The sequence below is a fragment of the Dasypus novemcinctus genome, chromosome 2, assembly GCF_030445035.2.
Source record: "Dasypus novemcinctus isolate mDasNov1 chromosome 2, mDasNov1.1.hap2, whole genome shotgun sequence".
Classification (NCBI taxonomy): Eukaryota; Metazoa; Chordata; class Mammalia; order Cingulata; family Dasypodidae; genus Dasypus; species Dasypus novemcinctus.
In genome coordinates, this window is record NC_080674.1 from 190,411,555 (window position 1) to 190,429,157 (window position 17,603).

Genomic DNA, 17,603 nt, shown 5'->3' on the forward strand with positions numbered 1-17,603 from the left:
ATGTTCTGGGCAGCACAACTCCAAGGTTGATGTAAGTATAATTAAGTAGTAAAATTGTGTGGTATATACCTATATGCCAACAGTGTATACCTATATGTACGGGGTTTGCTAATATAACCATTTCAATAAAAACCTATTGAAAAAAACTATTTGAGCCATGTGGAGTACTGTCCATAACATCTATCCCTGAGGATCCTCGGGTGCAAGTCACAAAACCCCAACTCAAACTGGCTGAAGCAAAAGGGGAAGGTACTGGCTCACAACACTGAAACTGCCCAGGGGGATACTCAGGCGTCTTCAGCCACTGACACCAGGACCCCTCCCCAGGTTTGCTTCCTTCCAGAAAACTCCATTCTCAGACTCAGACATGTGGGAACCCCATCAGCACTGGAGCTGGTCTGCTTCCCCAAAAGGGGGTCCAGGGTGGCACCCCCGGGACCCTGGTGGGCTTGGCTGCAGGCACAAGGCCATCGCTGAAGCAACCCCTGTGGTCACGGCCTAGCCAGTACGGACTTCCCTCCTGCAGCCCAGGGGTGCAGTCTGCTGACCTGAAAGACAGGAGCTGAGAGTTCTAAAACGCGGTTCCCACAGTACAGTTGGGATGCTGCAGAGCAAGGGGAAGTGGATGTTGGGGACAAAAGAAGCCCAATACATGTGGAGAAGCGTTGGGACCAGAAAGGTCTAGATGTTGTTGCTACCTCTGCCACTTACCAGTTGAACTTGGCAAATCATTTCACCTGCCTTTCAGTTTTATCACCCCTAAAATAAGCATTATACAATGCCTACCTCATAGGGGATTAAATGTAAAATAATCTAAGAAGTAGGCTTAATATCATATATCTAATAAGGCCTAGCATCCTGAATATATAAAGAATTCTCACAATTCAACAGTAAAATGCAAGCCAGTTTTTAAAGGGGCAAAGGATTTGAATAGTTTGCCAAAGATACACAAATGACCACGAGTACATGAAAAGTTGCTTGACATCATCAGTTACTAGCCAATGCAAGTCAAAACCCCAGTGAAACGCCACTCCACACCCACTAGGATGGCTGTAAGCAAGAGATCAGTGTTGGTAAGGATGTGCAGAAATTAGGGCCTTCCTTAACCGCTGGTGGAATATGAAATAGTGAAGCCACTTTGGAGAAAAGTTCCATAACTCCTCAAAAAAGTTAAACTCAGAGTTACCATATGACCCAGCAATTCCACTCCTAGGTATATACCCAAGACAGAACTGAAAACATGTTCAAACAAAAACTTGTATAGAAATGTTTATAACTACATTCTTCATTAAGTGCCCCAAAGTGGAAATACTCCAAATGCCCGTTAAGTGATGAATGAATAAATAAAAGGGGGGCATAGCCATACAATGGAATATTATTCCTCCAATACAACATGGATGAACCCTGAAAACATTATTCTGAGTAGAAAGAAGCCAGACACAAAAGATTACATATTATATGATTCCATGTCTGTGAAACGCCCAGTGCAGAGTGGGTGTAGCTCAGTGGTTCAGTGCCTGCTTTGCACATACAAGGTCCCAGTTTCAATTTCTGGAACCTCCTTAAAAAAAGGCAAACATCCATGAAATGCCCAAAGTAGGCAAATTCACAGCAACAGAAAGTAGATTAGGGGGATGAAGGTAGAAGAAATGGGGTTGAACGCTGGTGGGGGAGAGGTTTCTTTTGGGAATGATGAAATGTTCTGGAATTAGATGTGTAATTTTGCACAGTGTGATTTTGCACAATCTAGAAATATACTAAACACCACTAAACTGTGCGCTTTAAAAGAGCGAGTTCTACGGTATGTGAATTATATATCAGGTTCCAAATAAAGGGGGGAGAAAAAGATGGCTTAGCACAGTAAGTGTTCCTTTTCTTCTTTTAAAGAAGAGCTTTCAAACGGCAGCAGCAGCATCAGTTGGGAACTTGTTAGAAATGCAAAGACTCTGGATTGGGGCTCAGCAGTCTGCAGTTTAATCAGCCTTCCAGGGGATTTTCCAGCCCACTAAAGTCAGAGAATCACCGAAGTGAAGGAAGAAGATTACCCTTCACTCAGGATGTTGACAAGTACTCACAAATTCTGCACCATCAGTCAAAAGTGTATCTCCAAACGCTGTTTCTTTACACTTCCCCCCCCAGTTCTGGACAGGTTTTCCCACATTTCCCAGCACTATGGGTGGCTGTCAACCCTGCAGGCACCTTTTTATACCTACGTCTATCATATTAGGGCTCTGGGACACAAATGACAAACACAAAGCCAGCTGCAGCCTCGGGGGATGGCTCTACCGTGCCTCCTTCCCTCCGTCCTCCCGCCGGGGTCCTCCCGCCGGGGTTCTCCCGGGGGCCCGCAGGGGGCGCTGCACCCCAAGGGGGCCGCGGACGAGCCGCCCTGCCCGCCGTCCCAGAGCTCGTTACTAACGGTGACCCGTGCCGCTCGGAAGCGTCAGTGTCGGGACCGAGGCGTTCTGCCCCTCTAGAAGCCAGGCCTGGAGGACTGGGGAGCAGGAATCTATCTAGGGGCCTGTCTACTGCATGCCCCTGCCGGGCAGAACCTTCCCCGCATCCCCAGGCCGGCCCTGCCTCCGTGTCCCCGTTTGTCAGGCGAGGGGACGCCACTGCTTCCCCAGGGCTGGTTGACAGCCTGCCCTCGGCTCCTGGAGGGTTCTGGAGGCTTGACCGTCAGAATTCTGAAAAATCATCATAAGCCTCTAACCCCTTCCCAAGTCGTCCTTTGCAAGGCCCATACGCCGTGCTGCCTTGCCCATGAGTCTAAGAGCGTATCTCCAGACGCTGTTTTAGACACTTCTCCCCCCAGTTCTGGACAGGGTTTCGCGCAACGCCAGAGTCCCCGCTTTCCGCAAAACCCTGTCTGTGCCCGCCTTCTCTAGGCTCGGACCCCGGCCTGCAGCAGGCCCTCGGCGCTGAGGCGGCGGGCTGAGGAGGGCCGGCTCGGGCCTGTGCGCACGCGCGCCGGGCTCGGGACCCGGCGTCCCGCCTCTCGGCCGCGCGCCCGCCAGGGGGCGCCCCGCCCCGCCCAGCGCCCGGCCCGGCCCCGCCGGGCCCGCCAGGGGGCGCCCCGCCCCGCCCCGCGCCCGGCCCGGCCCCGCCCCGGCGCGCTCGGCTCCGGCGCGGCGGCGGCGGCGGCGTCGGGCGCTTCCGCCTGGGCGGCCTCGGCCCCGCGCGAGCGGCCCCACGATGTGGCTGGGCCCGGAGGAGGTGTTGGTGGCCAACGCGCTGTGGGTGACGGAGCGCGCCAACCCCTTCTTCGTCCTGCAGCGGCGCCGCGGCCACGGCAAGGGCGGCGGCCTCACGGGTGAGGGGCCGCGCGGGCGGCGGCCGGGGCCTGTGGGCGGGGGGCGGGCGAGGAGCCGAGGCCGGGGGTCCGGCCCTCTCGGCGCGTCCCCGCGGGCGCGCACGCCGGCGCCGCGCGGCGGGGGGCGAAGACAGGGCCGAGGGACGCGCGGGCGAGGGCGGGGCGCGGGGTGGCCGGGGCGGCGAGGGCCGCGAAGGCGCCGGCGTGGGGCGGCCGGTGGGGAGAGTTGGCGGTGGGCCCCAGGACGGCCCTGGTTCGGCGCCCGTGACCCTCCCGGCGCTTGGCCGCGGCGTGTGCGGCTTCCTTGGAGTGGGATTTCGCAGCTGCGAGTCAGCGTGTCTCGCAGTCCTTCCTGCAGGGCGCGGTTCCCCACCACCTCCCCCGCTGCGGGGCCAGGGGGCACAGGCGCTCGCTTGCTCTCACCCCCTGCCTCGCTTGCAGCTCACTGAGGAATGGCCCTGTGAGCGAGATCAGAGGTCCCTGGAGTTGCCATGGGCCTCAGATCAAGTAGCACCCTCACTCCTCCAGCTTCTTGCCCCATCTCGCCTGCTCCCTGCCGCCAGCGGCGCTCCTTTCAGGGCACGGAGCCCTGGCACCAGTATACGGTGTTCCCAGTGAGCTTACCAAGGGTCCCTTTGCCCCCGGGGTGGTGCCATTCACACAGAATGAGTCTGGTGGCACCTACTGGAGTTAGGGTCACGTTGGACCCAACCGCTGATCCTTATTCCAGGGCCTACATTCTGTCCCCGTGGGTGCAGAGATGAATCAGGCACAGGTCTGCCGGGAGGAGGGCCCACCCCTGACAGCCAGAGTGAAAATGCCGCAGCCTTGGGAAACGGATGTGGCTCAAGCGATAGGGCCTCCAACTACCATATGGAAAGACCCGGTTTTGATACCTGGGGCCTCCTGGTGAAAAAGAAGAGAAAGCGTGCCTGCGCGGCGAGCCAATGCCTGTGTGGCGAGCCGAGTGCCCGCGCAGCGAGCCAAGTGCCCGTGTGGGTGCCTGTGCAGCGAGCTGAGTGCCCACATGGTGAGCCGCGCACCCACGCGAGTGCCTGCGTGGTGAGCCAAGTGCCCACGTAGTGAGCCAGTGCCCGTGTGAGTGTCTGCGTGGTGAGCCAGGCGCCCACGCAGCAAGCCGAGTGCCTGCGCAAGTGAGTGACGCAGCAAGATGATGACGCAACAAAAGAGAAGAAGGGGAGAGTCAAGGTGAAGCGCAGCAGAGACCAGAAACTGAGGTGGAGCAATTGACAGGGAACCTGTTCCACCTCTGAGGTCTCCAGGATCGAATCCTGGTGAGTCCTAGAGGAGAAAGACGAGACGAGAAGACAAAAAGAGAAATAGATACAGAAGGTCGCACAGCGGATGGACACAGACAGCAAAAACAGCAGGGCGGGGGGAGGAAAAATATGCCATTCTCCATGGAGCACAGAGGAGCATTGCCTAACCACGGCTGTGTCAGTCTGTCTGTAATAATCCCTCAGTCAACTCCCATGTTCCTCATTTTTGAAAGACAAGATCAACCCCAGAGCAGCGGAAGACCTCAGATTGGTCATTTCCGAGCCAGGCTGTTTGGATTCTGCCCACCCCGTAAAACAGAGGTCAGACAGCCCCATCATGCATCAGGCGGCTGGTGTGACACTGGGCCAGCTGAGAAACACAAAGGGGACAACTGCTTCTAGGGCTGGACTGTTGTCACCAGGCAGGAATGTGGGCTCAGGGTTGCCAGATCTTCCCACTTATGAAAAGACATTTCTGTGAAACCTCCTGATTTTGGAGGTTAGGAGCTAATGTTCCTGCCAGATGCGGAAGGAGGCTTCTGTGGGTGACCTCTGCACCAGCCTCTTCCGGACTCTTTTCTTAGCGTGGAAGACACTGTGCCATTCCAAGAAACCTCAGTGTTCTTTTCAGTGCTTCCGTTTCCCTCCCCCTGGGCCTGTGCAAATCATGGGAGCCAGTGCTGACTAGCCTCCTGGCTCAAGCTGCTCAGCGGAGGTTAAGACGCAGCCCCTTTGGCGAGACCAGTGGTCAGCGATGGAAGCTTCAAGCCTCTTTAGAAAAGTGAGGCTTCAGGTGAAAGTTGCCTCTGGTTCCACCAGGGTACCCAGGTGACAGATGTGGTGGCTGTTGCTTGCTTGTGCTGTATGGGCAGGAAGGTGCCAGCAAGTCCTTTATCACAAGGCGGCCATGTGTCCCTGTACTTCCTTCTTAGTGCAGAGAAGACTTTTCTCCCTTACCTCACTTATTTCCTGCCACCCTACTCCCTGCCCCAGAACTGAGCTCCCAGGGCCCCTCAAGGAACCATTCCCTGAGCCTGCCCCCCACCAGGCTAGGTTGGATGCACCCTGGCGCTCCTCCCTCTGCCACAGCCTCATCGTGGCTTCCTGAAAACTCTCCCTGGGAGAGGAACAGTTGGTTATGTGGTTTTATGCAGGTCGGTCTTGTAAAGACAGATGCTAACTTGAATTTTTCCTTAAAGAGTGTAGGTGTAATGGGAGGACCTGCCTGTTAAAAAGCGTTTCACATCTTGCCATCCGGATATGCCAGCAGTTTAGGGACTCTAAAATAACATTTCCATGACTAAAAGAAAAACCCCAGTGCGAACAATGAGAGAAGTTTTTTTCCCAATGCTGACAAACCTTGAACATGCCATTTGACCTGCTATTTGGATAATCACTTTAGAACATTTCATTGAAGAGTTACAGACTTCTGATTTGCTTGTATATGAAGAGTTCCTTGTTTTGTAGTTGTTCATTTTTTTTCTGGAGGAAAAAGATTAAAAATTTGTGAGACAGGAAACAGAAGTGTTTAAGTCAAACAATAAAACCTATCAAAATTATTCATACAACAGGAAAATGGTAACAATATTTTCAGAGCATCCCAAAAGCAGCAGTTCATTCAAAGGAAGAAATCAGTCTCAAATAGGAACACTGAATGGGTTTTTAGGTTGCTTGATAATTCAATTAATGTAGAGGAATGAATCAGACAACCCCTGCTGATTTGGTAGAAATAGTGACATGGACAAAGACAGCACTCCCTCCCACAAACTGAATAATGTGTGTCATCCAGCCAAAGAGAGTGTATGATGACAAGGAAAGCTTTGTCCTAAGAGGCTTCAGCTCACACATGAAAATAGCTGGATCAATATTTTACCAAATTTGACAATTCTGAAAATTCACATGTCATTTTCAGTAATGAGTTTTGAGGTGGAAAGGAACTTTCCCAAACTTTCAGTAATAAAAAATTTGCAATCCTACAGCGAAGGCAGACTATCTTATCTATCTCTGTGTTCTCCATAGGGGAAATGATGTAACAAAATCATTGTCCTATGATGAAGCAATTCTAGTACACAACCAAAAATGTAAGGGGGGTGGTGGACATATTTTAAGAGACATATCTCCGAGCAACAGATTTTCATCAAAGTTAGAAACTTCTGTCCGTTGAAGGAAATTATTGAGAAAGCGAAAGGACAACCTACAGAATGGGAGAAAATAGCGCCAAACCATATATTGGATAAGGGCTTACTATCCAGAATATATAAACAACTTTGACTCTGTGACAACAGGAAGACAAGCAATAGAGTTAAAATGTGGGCAAAAGACTTGGAACAGACATTTCTCCAAAGAAGATACACAAATGGCCAAAATCTCATGAAAAGATGTACAGCTTCATTCGCCTGCAAAGATCCTTTGCTGGGAACAGGGCTGAGAGGCGGTGCGGACAGCGGGCTGAAGATAAATGCCAGAGGGCTTGGATGTCAGCTAAAGGACAGCGTTCCAGTTACTGAACTTTCAGCAAGTTTCCCTTTTGAAAGTCATTATCTTCTTCAGAAAGGTTTTCCTTATGTGAAAAATGAACTTTGGCCCAGTCATCCTCTTGAATTATCAGAAAAGAATTTCCAGCTCAACCAAGATAAAAAATGAATTTTTCCATATTGAGAAACATCCAGGGTCTGTTTGCGCCACTAAAATTACAGAAGGACTTCAGGGCAGTGCAGCAGGCTCGGCAGCTTTCCTTTCTTCCGAACTCGACCCTTTCCCTGGATATTTTGAGGGGTCCTGATGAGACTGTTGGATATGAAGATATTCTTAATGATCCATCACAAAGTGAAAGAATGGGAGAACCACACTTGATGGTTGAAAATATAAACTTGGTTTACTATAACACAGTTGTGCTTTTAATGAAAATTGAGTGATGACTGCATCTTGCTTATAGTTGTCTTCTCACTATAATTTGATGTACACAACATTAAAGGTACAACATATGAGAATTTTTTATTAAATTGTATCAGTGATTGAATGGAATTTGGTTTTTTGGTATACAGCCATGTGACCATCAAAAACACTAAAGGGAGATAATTTTAAAAGTAATTTTTATTTTAAAAAGTGGCCTTCTAAGACTTTAAAAAATGTTGCAAATGAATATGATAATTCTGCCTGCTGGTTCCAGTTAAATGTATTTTCTAAATATTCCATAACCTTAATTTTAAATAGTCTTTATCAGTATTTGAGTATACAACCTTCATAGTAGCATCTTCCATAATAAGTATTTGTAATTTATTTCACTGGCAACTTCAAATTAAGAACAAAGTAAGATGTTTATACTTTATCCTGTTTTAATATCATCCATTAATATTCAAAAGAATATTTTATTGATACTATTTTAAATTACGACCATATTCAATCTGATTCTTTCAGATTGAAAAGTTCAGAGGTTTTGATTTTGATTTTGATTTTGTCTTTAAAGTGAAAAAATTAACCAGCGGATGTGTGTTTAAAAAACAACAACACTGCAGTGAGATACCACTTCGCACCTACTGTGATGGCTATTATTTTTTTAAAAGAAAACACGCGTTGGAGAAGATGCAGAGAAAATGGAACTCTAGTGCATTGTTGGTGGAAACATAAAAGGTGCCTCTGTGGAAAGCAATATGGTGGCTCCTCAAAAATTTACACAGAGGAGAGCCTGTTTGACCCAACAATTCCACTTCTAGGTAAATACTCAAAGAGTGAAAACAGAGTCTCAAACAGATACTTATACACTGTTTACAGCAGCATTTTTCACAATAGCCAAAAGGTGGGATCAACTCAAGTGTCCATTGACAGATGACTGGGTAAAGAAAATGTGTTAGATACATGCGATGGAATATTAGCCGTAACAAATAATGAAGTTATGAGACATGCTGCAACATGGAAGAACCTTGAAAACATGCTCATTGAAATTAGTCACCTAAGGACAAAAATTGTATAATATCGCTTATAAAATATGGCTAAAAATAGCAAATTCACAGAGGTAGTAAATAGATTAGAGGTTACTGGAGGAATGGGGGACATGGAGAAAGGGGAATGTTTGTAAAAAATTGTTTTATTTTTAATTATCTTGCAGTTAATAAAAATATTATTTTCCTGGATTTTATGATGTTTGTGGTGTTGTTCAGGCTATTTTTTTAAATTATAAATTGTTATACTTTCTCGTCCTAAAGAAATTCTCGTTTTCAAACCTGATCTTGTATTTTTTTCTTAAAGAGGGCCTCCCCAAATTGTTTAAATTTGGACCCCATAAAACCTGGAACTGCCCCTGCCCACATGTGTTTCTGAGTGAAGAGAATAAGCAGAAGCTTCCAGGAAAAAGGAGGAGGAGCATTTTTTGGTCCTTTATAGATTTATTTTTCTTTAGACTTTTTATTTTGAATGATTTCAAACACACCCCCACTCCACCCCAGATACCCAGATCCACCAATTCTAACATTTTGCCACATTCGCCATATCATTGTATCTTATCTCTCCGTCTCTCTGTTAATCTGTTTTCTGAACATTTGAGAGCAGGTTGTATACATCATGCTCTTTGAACGTTTAGTACATCCATATACATTTCCTAAGAGCAAAGGTATTTATTTGCTTATGTAACCACCTTAAATGCCGTTACCAAGTTCAAGAAATTTAACATCTATAAAAAGCTTCCAGTCTATATTCCAATTTTTCATCTCTCCCAAAAAATATCCTTTTGAGCATTTTCTCCTCCATTATTACATCACATTTAGGATCAGATATTACACTTAATAGTCATTGTTCACAACCTTTGGTTGCACTTTCTTTCTCTCACTCTTTTTTCCTTCTTTCCTCTCTCTCTCTCCTTCCCTTCCTCTTTCTCTTTTTTTTTTTTTAAGATTTATTTCATTTATTTCTCTCCCCTTCCGCCCCCACCCCCGCCCCAGTTTCTGTTCTCTGTGTCCATTTGCTGCGTGTTCTTCTTTTTGTCTGCTTCTGTTGTCGTGAGCGGCACAGGAATCTGTGTTTCTTTTTGTTGCGTCATCTTGCTGTGTCAGCTCTCCATGTGTGCAGCGCCACTCCTGGGCAGGCTGCACTTTCTTTCACACTGGGCGGCTCTCCTTAGGGGCGCACTCCTTGCACATGGGGCTTCCCTACGCGGGGGACACCCCTGCGTGCACAGCACTCCGTGCGCGCATCAGCACTGCACATGGGCCAGCTGCACACGGGTCAAGGAGGCCCGGAGTTTGAACCGCGCACCTCCCATGTGGTGGACTGATGCCCTAACCACTGGGCCAAGTCCACTTCCCTCTCTTCCTCTTTCTCTTTCTCTTTCTCTTTCTCTTTTTCTTTTTCTTTTTATGCCTCCCTTCCTTCCTTCCCTTCCCTCCCTTCCCCACTCCCTCCCTATATACAGCATAAATCTTCCTCTCCTAGCCTTTTACCAGCATGTCATTCTGTGGAATTTGTCACATTCTCAATGTTGCACTTCCCTCACCACCATGCTTTACGAGAACTTTCCCTCCACTCCAAACAACCCTGCATACGTTTCGCATTGACACCCCATTCCCCCTGCCCCTGACCCCACCCCTCATAAACCCGGACTCTCCTTTCTGTCTCCCTGCATTTGCATATTTTCTTTGTGGTTACCATGGGTTTCAGTGTAACCTCCTCCATCGATAACAATCTCATTTGGTTTGGTACCAACTCCAGTAGCATACGCAAATTATGTTCCTGGACCCAGGAGGGACTTTTTTTATTTTAATAGCGATCAGACACTGGCTACAGGTTTTGGAGGAAAAAGGAGTCATTTGAGTTGAGGGGGTGATTCCGGGTGTGTTTCCCTCCCAGACCGGGGTGTCCCGGGCAGTGCCGCCAGGGCTGGCTGCCCACCCCCACCACTCACCTCACCCTCCACCTCCCCGCCTTGCCCCCCAGGCCTTCTCGTCGGCACCCTGGATGTGGTGCTGGACTCGAGCGCCCGCGTGGCCCCTTACCGCATCCTGCACCAGACCCAGGACTCGCAGGTCTACTGGACGGTGGCCTGTGGTAAGTGCCCTGGGTCAGGGGCGGTGCTGGACGGGGCCTACCCCAGGCAGGCGGGACACTGGCAGAAGGGAGGGCACGGGTGGCCCCCACATCCCTGGGCGGGACATTCTTACTCAGAATCCCCCTTCCGGTTCACGCTCAGACTGTACAGCCTGCGCCAGCAGGAGGGAGGGAGCGTCGTTTCCAGTATAGGAAGGCAAGCCCCCGCTACTCACCAGCACAGGGAGATCAAGGAGAGTTCTGGAAACCTGCGTGCCTCTCCGAGAGCTCAGCCGCAGGCATTGGCAGCGTCCATGTTCTTGTGCCCATTTTCTCAAGGGACAGACTTTAGTCGTCTCAGGAGAAAGGGCGCTCACTTTCCCAAGAGTTGAGGAGGACGTACCGTTTTGGAGGGAGGGCGGGCACCAGCCTGGCAGAGGTTGCTGTGATAAAGTTAAGAGCGACAGCCACAGCCAGACAGGGCTTCCTGAGCGCCAGGCACCCACGTGGACCTCCCTGCGATTCCAGGAGGCGGAAGATCGGTTCGCACAGTTTCAGGGATGAAGAAACTATGCCCAGAGGGTTAAGTAACCTGCCCAAGGTCACACAGAGCTGGAATTCAGACCCAGAGCAGCTGCTTGTCACCGCTGTGCTCGAGAAGCCAGTGTCACTGCCCTCTGTGATAGTGGTTTTCCTTGGGGAACTGGGAAAAGGTGACGAGACTCAAATGTTCATAGATCTCGTAGTGGACCCCCGCTCTCAGCAGGCCTAAGGAGAGTGCGGTTGAAAACACAGAGCAGCAGGCGGGCTGCCTGCTCCAGGCCCTGGGCCACGCCGGCACACGGCGTCCTCCGCCCTCACAGGCACCCGAGCACAGGTGACCTTGCCCCCTTTCCAAAAGAGAATGAGCAAAGCCTCAAGAAGGCGAGTTTGCCCGAGGCCAAGTGGGAAAACCCAGCAGGACCCCAGATCTCCTGGCAGCCAGGAGGCAAGTTTGCCCCCAGCAGCGAGGGGCCTCCTGGAGGGCCAGGCCAGGCAGAGAGCGTCTCTGATCCTTGGTTCCTCCTGCTTGGACCCTTTTCCCAGTTCCTTGATGGAAAGAGAGAAAACAGCTGCCCGGCCCTTCAGGGGATGCACGGTGCTCCCTTCTCCAAGCCTTCTCGTTCCCTCTGGGCCCACAGTGCCCTCCAGGGCCCCTCCCTGAGGACAGGACCACCATCTAGACCAGCCAGGAGAAGCGGAAGGGGTCCGACAGGCTGCCCGGCAGAGACGGGAGTGGGGCTAGGATGCAGGCCAGGCTCGGAAGGAGGAGCACTGCAGGTGGAAGGCACATCTGGCGTTAGAGAGGGGCGATCACCGCTTGCCTTCCTGGCAGAAACCAGCAGCCAGGGGCCTTGATTCTTGCAGGAAGTTCCCGTTGGCGTCAGTGGACCCCTAAATTCTCAGGAGAGAGCTGGAATTACTTATACAAGTCTGAGTCTGATGAATCTCATAGATTAAAGACCACACATTAAGTCTTAGGACTCAACAGAAAATCTTTATAAATAAGCACCTTGCAGACACGTAGACTATTTCTGGAAAGACACAAAGGAACCTAGTGATAGCTCTCGCCCTTGAGGCTGGGGAGGGAATGGGAGCTTTGCTTTCCACGTGATCCTCTGTTGTAATTCTGCCTGAATTTTTTTATTATTTGTTTTTTACTAGAATCTCTTGTTATGTAACAAAGTTTAAGAAGAAAAAGAGTAAGCAATTTCAAGAGTTTAGTCACTTAAATATAGCAAGTTAGGTCACTCATTTTAATCTCTTTGAATTTATGTGGGTTTATTTATTTATTTTTTTTTTACTATTCAGTTTTGTTTTGTTTTGTTTTTGGAGTAGGTTTACAGAAAAATCATGCAGGAAGCACAAAGTTCCCGTATAACTGGTGGTTCATACAGTTTTCCCTATTATTAACAGTCTCTATTAGTATGGTACCTTTGTTGTGAAGTTAGGTTTAAAGCATGGCGATTTTCTGATTTTCCTTTTCTTTACTTCACCAAACCTCGCCTAGGTTCTTCCCGCAAAGAGATCACGAAACACTGGGAATGGCTAGAGAATAACTTGCTCCAGACACTGTCCATCTTCGACAATGAGGAAGACATCACCACCTTCGTCAAGGGCAAGATTCACGTAAGGGGCACCGTCAGCTAACAGTTACCACTCTTCTTTTCTGGGCTGGCGGTGTTTCAAATATCACCTGATTTCATTGTCCAGACAACCGTGGTACAGGTTTTACCTCCATTTCACAGATGGGAAGACTGAAACTTGAGCCCCGTTTGTTGGCAGGGTTCAGGAGAGCCCTTCACCTCGTCTGGGGAAGGCTTACCTTGGAGTTTCTGTTCTTTGTTAAGTGCCTTAGAACAAAGAGGCAGATACATCATTCTGTTTGCCTGTTCCTTGGCTAACAGCAAGAAGCTGGAAATGATAGGATAGTTTGGGGTTTTTGTTTTGTTTTGTTTTTAATTAGAGAAGTTAAAGGTTTACAGAAAAATCATGCAGAAAATACAGAGTTCCCATAGACCTACCCACCCCCCCACTCTACCCACCCACATCCAGTTTTCTCTATTATTAACAGTTTGCATTAATGTGGGACCTTTGTTACAATTGATGAAAGAATAGTATGATAATTGTACTATGAATTGTAGCCTATCGTTTACATTAGGGTTCAAGAAAAATAATTTCTTTTTTGATATATTTTTATTCTAGTAACATATATACAACCTAAAATTTCCCCTTTTCACTGCATTCAGATACATAATTCGATGATGTTCATTCACAATGTTATGCTTCTATCACTACTATCCATTACCAAAACTTCTCCAGCAACCCAACCAGAAATTCTGTACCAGTTAAGCATTAACTCCCCATTCCCTACCTGCCCCCTGGGCCCCTGGTAACCTGCATTCTAGTTTCTGACTCTAAGAATAATTTACTTATTCTAATTATTTCATAGAGTGAGGTCATACAGTATTTGTCCTTTTGTGTCTGGCTGGTATCACTCAAGATGCCATCAAAGTACATCCGTTGTCTCATGAATTTCATTCCTTTTTACAGTTGAATAATATTCCATCTCATGTGTATACCGCATTTTGTTAATCCATTCATTTGTTGATGGACACTTGGGTTGCTTCCATCTTTTGGCAACGGTGAATAATGCCTCTATGAAAATTGGTGTACAAATATGTGCTCAAGTCCCTGCTTTCAATTCTTCTGGATTGCTGGGTCATGTGGTAATTCTGTGCTTAACTTTCTGAGGAGCTGCCTTCCACAGTGGCTGCACCATTTTACCTTCCCACTAGCAGTGAAGGAGTGCCCCTATTTCTCCACATCCTCTCCAACACTTGTTATTTTCCTTTTTTTTTTTTTTTTAATAGAAGCCATTCTAGCATGTGAAATGGTATCTCATTGTGATTTTTATATGTATTTCCCTAATGGTTAATGATGTTGAGCGTCTTTTCATGTGTTTCTTGTCCATTTGCATATCTTCTTTGGAGAAATACCTATTTCAGTCTTCTGTCCATTTTTAAATTGGATTATTTATCTTTTAGTTGTTGAGTTATAGGATGTTTTTATGTATTCTGGATATTAAATCCTTATTGGATATGTGGTTTCCAAACATTTTCTCCCATTCTGTAGGGAGTCTTTTTCATTCATGATGAAGTTCCTTTATACACAATAGTTATTAATTTTGATGTCTCATTGAGCTATTTTTTTTTTCTTTTGTTGCTCATGCTTTGGGTATAAAGTCTAAGAAACCATTGTCTAACAAAAAGTCTTGAAGATGTTTCCCTATGTTTCCTTCTAGGTGTTTTATAGTTTTGCTTTTTATATTTAGGTCTTTGATCCATTTTGAGAGAATTTTTGTATATAGTGTGAGTTAGGGGTCCCCCTTCATAGTTTTGCATATGGAGATCCAGGTTTCCCAGTTTCATTTGTTGAAGAGACTTTTTTCTTGGAGTGTGTTTTTAGTACAAAACCAGCTTTTTAAAATATGCACATACCCTTTGACCTAGAAATTCCATTCCTTGGAATTTACCCTACAGTGCGTTGCTGTGTGCAAAATGGCATGTATGTATCAAGATGTTGCCTGCAACGCAGTATTAGCAACAAGGCTGGAAATAATGCCTCCCAGTCATAGAGAAGGAAGGGAAAATCAGCTGTTCTCACCTCTGCAAAATGAGTCATAACACTCACATTTTATTGGGTATTTTCTATATGCTTACTGTGCTAAGCACTTTATATTCAGGGGACTAGTTAAGTCACATCTGGTATACTTAATAGAATATTTTGTAACCCTCAAAATAGTGATTAGGGACATGGTAGCAACATGTAAAAAACTTAGGTTCTGTAACATTTAGGTTGTTTTCTCATTAGGGAAGAATTCACACCATAATGAACATTTATCTGAAGGTATGCGTGTTTTTTTTAGGGGAGGGTGAGATTATTGCCTTAAGTTAAATTTCCTGGGAGGGGTCTTAGCAGATCAAAATTTCATTGTGCAAAGTCACTTTCGCCAGGCCCTCAGGAATTAACATATCATATCTGAACTTCATAGACTGTGGGCAGAAGGTGTGAAGAGTTTCTCAGTTCTTCCCTGTGCATTTTGGGGGAGAGGCAGGACAAGGGCGCCTCAGAGATCCGTGAAAACCGAAGAGGGCGGCACGGTCACCCTCCCCTCTGCTGGCGAGCAGGCTGGGCGACGAGGGTGGCGGTGCCGACGGCGTGCCAGGGAAAGCGCCCGGGCACGCCAGGTCCTCTTGGCCTCCGCAGGGCATCATCGCAGAGGAGAACAAGAACCTGCAGCCCCAGGGCGACGAGGACCCGGGCAAGTTCAAGGAGGCCGAGCTGAAGATGCGGAAGCAGTTTGGCATGCCCGAGGGGGAGAAGCTGGTCAACTACTACTCCTGCAGCTACTGGAAGGGCCGCGTGCCGCGGCAGGGCTGGCTCTACCTGACCGTCAACCACCTGTGCTTCTACTCCTTCCTGCTGGGGAAGGAAGGTAAGTGCCCACCAGACTGGGGCGAGGGCAGGCAGCGGGGCGCTGCCATGCCTCCGGAACGTTCCCACCCCACTGCCGGAGCCTCCCACGAGGTCTCCCTCCTCTCAGGCCCCTGATATTCTTCCCCCAAACTGCTACCAGAGGGGTCTCCTCAAAGCCCAGCCCCCCACCCCCCTTGGCAGCCCTCGGCAGGAATACCTGGGCTCAGGACATAAGCCACATCCCCCAGCCTGGCCGGCCGGGCCCTTCGCCACACTTTCCAGCCGCTTCTGCCATCATCACCCCACCGCAGCCCAAGAAAAGGCACCCAGGGCTTTAGCTGCTCAGGGCGGTCACCATTTCTCGAGCCTCGCAGGCCCCTCTCCCTCCACCCCGGCACACATCCCGCGCTCTGCCCCCTCGGGGAAGCCTTCCAGGCCTCATCAGACAGCCGGGAGTCCTCTCTGTGCTGGTCACACCTTATGGACATTGTAGGTCAGCTCGCGCCCACTAGCCGAGGCCAGGAACTGGCTGAGTTGCCTCTCAAGTTCACGGATTACTCACGCACTCACTGGGAGCACTGTGCTCTCGGGCTGGGTGCTGGGACGGCCTGGTCCGCACTCGGGGAGCTCACGTCCCAGCAGAGCCGGGCCCACGCCCCGAGGGCTCACCGGGCAGCACCCTCCACCACGGGCCTGGGTGCACACGGGAGGCAGGCGCCCATGTCGCCAGCCCTCTGGCCCCATTTTGTCAGATCGTTTTTATAGACTTAATTTTTTTTAGAGCAGTTTCAGGTTTAACAGAAAATTGAGCAGATGACGTGGAGAGTCCCCCTCTACCTCCGCCCCACACACAGCATTCCCTGTTACTCACGCGGTACATTTGTTACAATCGATGAACCATAGCCGTGCCCGTTATTAACTAAAGTCCGTCGTTCACATCAGGGTTCACACTTGGTGTCCTACAGTTCTGTGGGTTTTGGCAAGCACATGATGTCACGTATCCGCCGTGACGGCATCAGACAGAAGACATTCCCTGCCCCAGAAATGCCCTGGGCGCCTCCCCCCGCCCGCACTGAACCCACGGCGACCCTGATCGGTCTCCTGTCTTTCTCTGCACGTCTCTCCCCCCACGGCCACCTTCCCTCTGGCCCCTGGCGGTGGCGGCGGCGTCCAGTGAGCCTGGTGGTGCAGTGGGTGGACGTCACGCGGCTGGAGAAGAACGCCACGCTGCTCTTCCCCGAGAGCATCCGCGTGGACACGCGGGACCAGGAGCTCTTCTTCTCCATGTTCCTCAGCATCGGCGAGACCTTCAAGCTCATGGAGCAGCTGGCCAACCTGGCCATGCGGCAGCTGCTGGACAGCGAGGGCTTCCTGGAGGACAAGGCCCTGCCCAGGCCCCGCCGGCCGCACAGGAACATCTCCGCCCTCAAGCGGTACGCCAGACACCCCCACGCGTAGGGCGGGAGGGCGCCCTGTGGACCCGGGGGGGGCCCGCCCAAGCAGGACTCCCCAGGCGCTGGGTACACAGCCCGCAGCTGGAGGAGGGGGCACGGAGGGGGATGAGCCCTCTGTATGCGGAAGGTGAGGAGGGGGCACTGAGAGGGGTTTGCAGTGGCGTCATGGTGAAGGTAACCGCTAACGTGGAGGCCAACGCCCTTTCGCTTTATTGCTCGTGGCCTATGGGGGGAATGTGCTTCTCCTCTCTGCCCAGGATGCTGAGGCACAGAGAGGTTAAGTGACCTCCCTGAAGTCATTCAGCTAACAAGCTGCAGAGGCAGGATGTGAGCCCTGGAGCCCATCTTCCCCACCCCTCGGTCAAGGCGCCCTCAGAGCGCTCCAAGCCCCCATCCCCCCCAGGAGGTGGCATCTCGAAGGCTTGGGCGAAGCCAGGCTCTGAGTGCACAGGCTTCATCCCATCGTGACTGACAGCTGTCCGTCTCTGGTCTCCCCCCCACCAGGCTTGGGGAGACGGGCGG

General features: G+C 49.7%; 1 protein-coding gene across 3 annotated transcripts in view; it reads left to right on the forward strand.

The window, feature by feature from the left end:
• Positions 1-3,100: 3,100 nt before the first annotated feature.
• TBC1D9B (TBC1 domain family member 9B) overlaps positions 3,101-17,603 on the forward strand; it is a 47,861-nt gene continuing 33,358 nt past the window's right edge. For 2 of the 3 annotated variants that reach the window (XM_058283275.2, XM_058283280.2), the window contains exons 1-5: positions 3,101-3,313; positions 10,519-10,629; positions 12,659-12,777; positions 15,418-15,646; positions 16,802-17,060. In XM_058283275.2, the coding sequence (XP_058139258.1) occupies positions 3,196-3,313; positions 10,519-10,629; positions 12,659-12,777; positions 15,418-15,646; positions 16,802-17,060 (836 nt within the window). In that variant the 5' untranslated portion in view covers positions 3,101-3,195. The remainder of the gene's footprint in view (positions 3,314-10,518; positions 10,630-12,658; positions 12,778-15,417; positions 15,647-16,801; positions 17,061-17,603) is intronic. The other variant, XM_071211230.1, reaches the window with a different exon arrangement.